We start from the raw sequence: 8,187 nt of genomic DNA, 5'->3' as shown, positions 1-8,187 counted from the left end.
CTTTTGGGGCTGGATTACAACCTATACAAAAGAAGCAGTCTTTCACAGATTACCTCTGTTAGCTGGAACACTCGCAAGTAGTTAAGACACCAGTGATCTCCCAACGTCTTTAATCAAACCTCTAATGACTCAGGTCTGTGACTAGGACTGCTGGGACCCTTTTTCCATTAGCGCCTTGTCTCTTTCTTCCATAAGCTGCTTTGTTAAAGCAATCTGCTCTTCTAGTAGGCGAATATTCTCCTTTTTCTGATTTTGACGCTCGAGATCTCTGAGAACTCCGCTGTGCAGCCTCTGAAAACACAAGGGACAGGGTTTATCACAGCCTGTTGGATGCTGAATGCAATCAACCCCCACCCAGCTGTAACCCCTCCTGCAGGGCTGCTCACCACGCTGCAAGTCCTCTGCCACCACCTGTAGCTACAGCCACTTAATGTGGTTTGAATCTAAAACTACAGCAACTGGTACCCAATATCAATAAGCTAATGGTAGTATACCAAAAAGCGCTTTATCTGTACTCACTTCAGATGGGTGGGTTTTACTAAGTGGCAAAGCTACCGAGAAAATAAGTGCTACATACCCATAATTCCCATGCTGGGCAAGATCGACATGGCCTATAAAATCCTGTTACCTCTGCCCTAAATCTTTACCAAATCAAACTAATCTCCTCCAAACTTCTCCTCTGCTTGGAGAGAATTTGGTGGCAAATTGGAAATTATTTTAAGAAAAAACTGCTATGTATCTTCATCTGCTTCTTTCTGCTCATCTCTTACTCTTAAAGAAAATACCTTGTAAACTCTTGCTGCAAGGCTGACTGAAGTCCCACAGCCTACTTATGCCAAGCTCCTGAAAAAGCAAGGCCCTTGATTCAAAAAATATCCCTTTTACCTAACACATTCATTGTAAATAAAATGTGCAACACAGACCAGCAGTTTTCAAACTGGTGGGTAAGCTCCCCAATGGGTGTACAAAGCCCTAAGAAAATCCCAACTTCTCTTTATTTCCTCCATATGCTTCTCTCTCTCTCCTTGCTACCTGGAAGCTTTTTTTCACTCTGACAAGTTTAACCTTTACCTCTCACCAGGGGAATGCAAAATAAGTGAAACCAAAACTGGTGACATGGATTGGGATGGGGAAAAGGAGGGGAGGGACTAGCTGGGAACCAGCTGCTCTACTCCAGATGCGCAGGTCTGGGGGCAGGCGAGGAGCAGAGGGGTGATGAGATCAGACACAGGATGGAGAAGATGGTGAGGCTGATGCTAACTCTGGAAGGAAATGAGGACCACATGAAGCATTTAATTGGTTATTCACGTCACATACAGCTGATACACAGTTCTCTGGCAATTTCAACCGACCAAAGCTGGTGCTGCTGCCATCCTTCCAGCCCCACGCTCCCCACACTGCTTGTCCCACCCCAGGCTCAGCCAGTCCAGGCAGCTCAGCCAGCAAAAAACAACTCACCCTCTTTTTCTTTCCTTCACAAAACCAGTCATACTCTGCTGGTTTAACTACCTGAGCTGGCTAACCAAAGACAAGCATCAGTGCAAAGGAGGACATGGGATGCACAGTCCAATTTTGTGGTTTGACTTGAACTCCTGGGGCTTTTAGATATGCAGACACTCACGAGAATTCAAAGCAATAGTCATAAGCTTATCAGAAAATATGATACGTGGGGACAGAAACATTATAAATGAGTAAAAACCATCAAAGGATTGTTGAGAGCCAACCCTGGCTCACATCTAAATCAAGCTGTATGATAGCAGTAGTGTTTTAGCCCAACTAAAGATGAGAATCTTTAGTTGAAGTTAAGTTTAGTTAAAGTATTATCCACCCGCCTAATTTACAAATTTATGCTCATCTTGGACTCAGGAATGAGAAAGTTTCACAGGTGCCAATGTTAGCCACTGGACACTGGAGATATGGATAAATTATTTAGCCTAATGTCAAAAAAGATGAATAATTTATTTGACCTGTTTGAATGATGCTAAAATGTACCTGCAAATAACTTATTTGAAAGCTGACCCTGAAGTCATTTTAGATGTTTGTGATTATTATTTGACAAGTTCTCACAGGGTTTTATTCTTCATCTAGGATGCCAATAACTGCACATTTCAAAGGCAATTATTTCTCCTGTCAAGTTTAAAATAAAAAGGTTTTGTTTAAGAAATATTTTATGTTGTTAAGAAAATGCACAGACACGTATGTCAGCCAATAATCAAAACTCTCTCTGGAAATTAATCTAATAAAAACAGTTCCTTCCCATTGGCTTCAATCAACTGAACTCAGGTTACAGATTAGTAATCGCTACAGACAAAGTTCATAAATTTATTATTTCATTACTATTAGTTAATAACAGTAAAGATGTGGGGAGTCACATCAAGAATGTGATTCTTCTTCCTTCACAAAACACAGCTATTCTGCAATCTTTCAGATGGTGAATGCATTTACTTTGAAAATGCACAATTTGCAAAAGACAGCTTTATAATTTGAGAATCACGAGTGACAAAGTGCTACGAAAAAGCTAATCTTCTCACCTCCCTCTATTCTCAGAAGTTCGGCCTGCTTGTCTCCTGCATCAGTTTAGATAAATGTGCGCAAGCTCAAATCACTTTGTGCCTGGCATATCAATTTACAAGAGTCAAAAATTTATTAATTTGCATAAAGATAAACCTGAAATAATCCCTACACCGGGACTGCAGAATATCCACGTTACTTATTTTCATTACATTATCTAAGTAACTGGGTTCCTTAAATGTGAAGCCATTATTTCCCGACTTGAAAATGAAGAATTATAAAGAGAAAATCTCAGATTTCATTTATAAAAAATAAGCTTTGAGCCTCAGTGCTTCTGAATAACAAGTTACACTGACTGCTGGAAAAAAAGAATTGAACATTTTGGCTTTGCTTCTGCAGCAGCAGCATCTTGAGGAACGCTAATATCCCTGCAAACATACACAGATGAGCGTGAAATCCAGCTTTGGGGGAGATCGCTTCTAATTCTAGAGAACTGGTTTGTGAACCCATCCCCGTATGTACAGGTCAGGCACCTCTGATGTCATGAGTTCCCCATGCATAGTTCGCAGGCTGTGCCCACGCCTGGGTGCCAGGACCGATAGCAAAGAGTAGACACTGGTCCTGTCCCCCAAAACCCCCAAAAGGTATTATTGCTGACCAACTGCATCCTTTGACCCCTCCACTTCTAGGACACTCAGCAAAACTGCCTATCTGCTGGCAGCCCAAGAGCAGTGACACTGATATCCTCCACCTCGATGGCTGCTTCCAGCTGCGGAAAAGTAAGTTAAGACAGACCCACTGGAAGAAAGCTGCCCACCATTGTCTCATGTGGGAAACCCAGGGTCTTCTCATGCAGAAGCTTGCAGCAGTGACCTCAGGTGTAACAACCAAATCAATTTAACATTATTTTGCCAAACAAGCAACAACTACAGCGCGGAGCAACAGGAACAGGCAAAGGGCAGCAAGTCCCTATTTTTTTCCTGGTATCATTAGAAATATATGAAGCAAACAGAGGGCATCAACCACATCGACTCATTTGCTGATCCACCACTCCTTCTACTAGAATCATGTTCCATACGCTGGTAGAATGCACGTTGTAAACTTGCCGTTGTGCCCTTAATTAACCTGTGTTTTGCACATGAGTTGTAGCATGGCCTCTACATACCACAGGACCGCTGCCTCCTTCAGTGCTCAGCACAGATCCTGGCCAGGTGCTCAGCCTTTAGTTTCACATTCCTTCTTCAACCTGTTGCCCGGGGCATTACTTACTTCATGATACACAGATCCCACTCTGACGGTAGCGTTACTCATTTACTTGTGTACTGTTTTATGCCTGTTACCTCTACAGAATATGAATGTTTTGTACATGTTAATTTATTTTCATAGTCTATGAGATGAAGGAGAGATATCAGCCAAGGATTAAGGTCAAAAACATCCATTAGGTGTCTCACTGAAACACCCAAGGGTGATTTTTTTCAGAGCACGTGTTGTCCTGCAGCACAAAGTACAGCTCCCTGTAGTTTAGGAGCATTCAGCACGTGTTCCTGACAGACCTTCAGTGGCACAAGGCAGGCACGCTGACTTAGCCAGCACCCACCTGGAAAAATCTGAATTTAAGTGGTCTACCCAGCATCTATGTCAGCTCCACCTGAAGCAGAGCCGCTACCCATCACTGCTCCAAGAGACCAGCCTTCCTCTTCTTGCTGCCTCAGCCATTCAGTGCGTCTTCCAACTTCTGCAGCAAATTAACCTGCCTCTTCCCTTACCCAGATCAGTCTCATCCTCCAAGATCCATCATTCTCAAGCGCTGACAGAAACAATCGCTTGAGGGAAAAAATATAATCCTGTAATTACAGACCACGCCATAAAGCCCATGCAACAGGCAACTGAGCTGGGGTATGGACTAGCAACTTCAACTCTTATGTTTTCTGACTACTTCAGACCTTTAACAATAGTCGTTTAACATAAGCGCTTTTTTGTGTGCATTTTCTGGACTTTTTGTAAAGAAGGCGGTGAAAATCAGATGTCTGCTCTCATATGGGTACCATTTGGGTCATTAGCAGGGTCTAAACCTGCACACTCCTTGCCCAAACTTCTACCACGCACAACTTCTCCATTCTGTAATCACAAAATTTTTAGTCCAGGGCAGGATTTCTTTGTACATGGACTCACCATCATCTGCCCTGACACTTCTGGCTCTCTTGCACACAGGGTGCCTGCCAGGAATTACCTGATTTTTGTAAATGTAGCACAGAAAAACTTCCCATTTAATTACCACACGGTATTTCTGCTCTCTTGTGCTCTGCCTGTCCTGACAGATCAGGGGGCAGGCTGCGTGGCACACAACAACGCTGTTTGCCCTTGAGCGGGAGGCATTTCTGGAACTCAGCAAAAGCAGAGCACAGGCACTGCCAGAGGGACAAGCGGCAGCGGGACATGAGAGCACAGCAGGACAGGGGAGAGCCCCAGGAATGATGCCAGGGTGGTGCCCTTGGGCCTGCAGGGTGCGGGATTACATCCTTCCTGTACCGTAAAACCCCCAGCTGCTGTGGAGAACGAGGAAACCTCCTCCACTGAGTCTGTCCAGTCTTACCCTTGAGCTCCCCACAGGGAAGGGGCAGGTGCCCTTTGGGGTAGTTGGCGGAGAGAGAACCACCGGGGGCAGAGCAGGGGAGGCAGTGCACAGGCAGGGCACCGCTGCGCAGCCTCTGGGCTCCAGGCTGGGTGCACCCCAGCGCCCGCAGCCCCCAGCTGTGGGCAGAGGCACAGGCGGTGGCAGCACCCTGGGCACGGAAGGCCTGCAGGAAAGGAGGCAGGTGGGAGAGCAGGACAGTGGGCAGGAGGGTGGGCAGGAGAGGATGAGGGCAGGCAGGCAGGAGGGCACGCAGGCAGGAGAGCAGGCAGGTGGGGAGGGAGCAGGCAGAAGAGCAGGCAGGGAGGGAGGGAGGGAGGAAGCCGGCAGAAGAGCAGGCAGGCAGGGAGGGAACAGGCAGGCAGGGAACAGGCAGGCAGGGAGAGCAGGCAGGAGGGAGAGGAGGGAGAGGAGGGAGAGGAGGGAGAGGAGGGAGAGGAGGGAGAGGAGGGAGAGCAGGGAGAGGAGGGAGAGCAGGGAGCAGGGAGGGAGGGCAGGCAGAAGAGCAGGCAAGAGGGAAGGCAGGCGGGGGAGAGCAGGCAGGAAGGAGCGGGCAGGCGGGAAGGCAGGGAGTGCAGGCAGGGAGGGAGCGGGCAGGCAGAAGAGCAGGCAGGAGCGCGGGCAGCAGGAGGCAGAGACACGTGGAGCGGGGGCGGGGCCGGGAGCGAGCAGGGGGCGGGGCTGCGGCCGGAGACCTCGGCTCGCGCCCACAGGTGAGGGCGGGGCTCGTGCCAGGCCCCTCAGGCCGCAGGTGAGGGGGCAGGGCCTGCCCTGGGCGGGGCGCTTCCCTCCCACCTCCCCTCACACACCCCACACCCCCCCCCCCCGCCACTCCCCCCTTCTCGGCCGGGCCACTCACCTCCCGCTCCCGCCGCTGCTGGAGGTGCACGGCCGCCACGGTGGCGGCGGAGAGCAGCGCGGAGAGGGCCAGCACCGCCCGGGAGCTCCGCGACATCGCCGCCGGTGGCGGGGCGAGCGGCGCGTGCCGGAGCCGCCTGCTCGCGGCGGGGGGAAGGGCCGGGCGGCGGCGGCGGCGGCGCGCGCGCGGGGGGGCGGGCGAGTCGGGGCGGGGGGGGTGGGGGGGTGAGAGAGAGAGTCGAGTGCCGAGCGCGTCGAGCCCAGGCCTGAGCAACCGAGCGCCGATGCGGGAGGGCTGGGCCCAGCGAGGCCCCGTCCCACGGGGCGGGCGGGGAAGGCCCCGACCGCGCCCCCGGGCGGCGGGAAGGTGGATGAAGTGGGCGCTCCCGGCCGCCTGCATCGCACGTGGAGCGGCTCCCGGGCTTTCCTGCCGGGGTTTGGGGTTCCCTGGCGCCTCACAGGTACCCCTAGGCCCGCCGCAGGGAGCGGGCCGCGGCCTGCTGCTGGGTGCCTGAGGTGCGGCACCTCGTCCTCGCTGCGGTGGGATGGCAGCGGGGACGGTGCCCTGTGGCCAGTGTTCGCCTAACCTAACCCTTGCTGACAGGCTGCGTGTTGAGGTTTTACAGGAGGGTCATCAACCCGCCATGGTTGGGCCCTTGCACCCTTCTGACCAGAAATGCCGGCGCAGGTGGCTGGAAAAGGGCCTTTTCACCATTGACGCCTCTACCGGGAAGAGCCCCCCAGGTGGTCCGATGCCTCCTGGTGCTTTTCCGGAGCTTCCAGCCGACATGCGCTTGCATTTCCAGTGCGGTTGCAGCTCTGAAAAACAAACAAAAGGAGATTTCTTCTGAGTTCACGAAAGATTTTTTGCTTTTATTGCGTGAAGACCTCCAGTTCTGCACTTTCCTTGCCCAGAAAACCCAAATTGCATAGGACGAGCAGCTGGAGAAAGCAGCTCTTCAATTGTTTGGTTTCTTCTCATTGTTCAGTGTGTGGCCTTAGGCCTCATGTTTGGCAGTTTTTCGTGCTCTGAAGACAGCATTATTCCTATCCCTGGGGGCTTTTCCCTGGCACTTCCTCACTAGAGTATCTCAGTGTTTTACAGACGAAAAATAATTTATGTTCCCAGAGCTCCTGTGCGAGGGCAACAGATGGCTATCGTGAATGACTTTGATCCACCATGTTCAGATGCGCATCAGGCTTCATCTGGAGGACTTCAGCCTTTCAGGGCACTTTCACCCTGTAACACTTTAAAACAAACTTCCCCTTGGCTACTGTGGAGCAGACAGAGGTTCAGGTCACGCTCCCGAAAAGCGGGGAAGTTTTCAGCAGTCCCTATCTGCTGCGTTACCACCCAAATGTGCATATCAGAAGTGCAGAAGAGTGACTCTTAATGAATGCATCAAATAAAAGGAAGTCTAGTGGGGAGGTGGGATATACCAGGGGGTTGGGGGAAAAATCATTCACCGTTTCCCACAGTCCAGGGGTAGCCAGTGGGTGTGTGGGTAGCAAGCGTAAACCAAGCAAAAAGAAAGTCACACCGTGTGTGAGCGAGTTGTGGAAGTCATTGCTGTCGGTACTGCAGAAGCTGAACTTCCCTGCGGATTCAGAAAGGAACTGAACAAATTCCTGGAGCACCCTTGATATCTGGATGCTGCTTTTGTCTCAGGAACTCCTTAAACCACAAATGAACGGGAAGGGGGGAGGTTTATTGTGAAAGGTGTAGCCTTATTCCTGACTCCTTCCTGTACTTCTTTCTCCAAGTGTTCGCCACAGCTTGCTGCCAGGCAGGATGGTGGGGTACTAGGAATCTCAACCCCAGCAGGTACCACAGTCCCTGTCTCAATACCAGGCTCGGATATTTCCAGGTAGAGCTTAGAAGAGTTACAGAGCGGTTGCTACGAGGGGATGGCAGGGTCATATCTCCAGCCCTGTCTGGAATGGAAGAGGAAAACCAAACGTGTGAAGCCAATCCCGCATTATTATAATCTTTTTCATCTGTCTGCTGAATGAATGTGATTAAAATGAAAGGCAAAATTAGCGGGAATGATAATATTTCAATTGAGTCTAATAGTTTTGCTCACATTGGTGTGTTTACTGTTATTAAGACTTATGCATAAGTGCTTGTAATGCGGCCAAGGCCACTGGAGTGCCAAGAACAGGGTCGAGCCAGATGCACAGCGGAT

The 8,187-nt window shown here is 50.3% G+C and overlaps 1 protein-coding gene across 1 annotated transcript; it reads right to left on the bottom strand.

Moving 5' to 3' along the window:
* Positions 1 to 141: 141 nt before the first annotated feature.
* On the bottom strand, positions 142 to 6,201 carry PET117 (PET117 cytochrome c oxidase chaperone). The gene is made up of 2 exons (XM_074578830.1): positions 6,003 to 6,201; positions 142 to 291 (listed from the first exon to the last, which is right to left on the bottom strand). Exons 1-2 carry the CDS (start codon positions 6,096 to 6,098, stop codon positions 142 to 144), a joined length of 246 nt encoding a protein of 81 aa, XP_074434931.1. The 5' UTR covers positions 6,099 to 6,201.
* Between the last annotated feature and the right edge of the window lie 1,986 nt (positions 6,202 to 8,187).

Source organism: Larus michahellis, chromosome 3 (genome assembly GCF_964199755.1).
Source record: "Larus michahellis chromosome 3, bLarMic1.1, whole genome shotgun sequence".
Taxonomy (NCBI): Eukaryota; Metazoa; Chordata; class Aves; order Charadriiformes; family Laridae; genus Larus; species Larus michahellis.
Note: the sequence above shows the minus strand (reverse complement) of the source record. Positions and strands in the feature narration are given on the sequence as shown.

Coding starts and splice junctions, on each gene's coding strand:
- PET117 (XM_074578830.1), bottom strand. CDS start 6,098: ATGTCGCGGAGCTCCCGGGCGGTGCTGGCCCTCTCCGCGCTGCTCTCC. Junction 292..6,002: donor AGCAGCGGCGGGAGCGGGAG/GTGAGTGGCCCG, acceptor TTGTGTTTTCAG/AGGCTGCACAGCGGAGTTCT.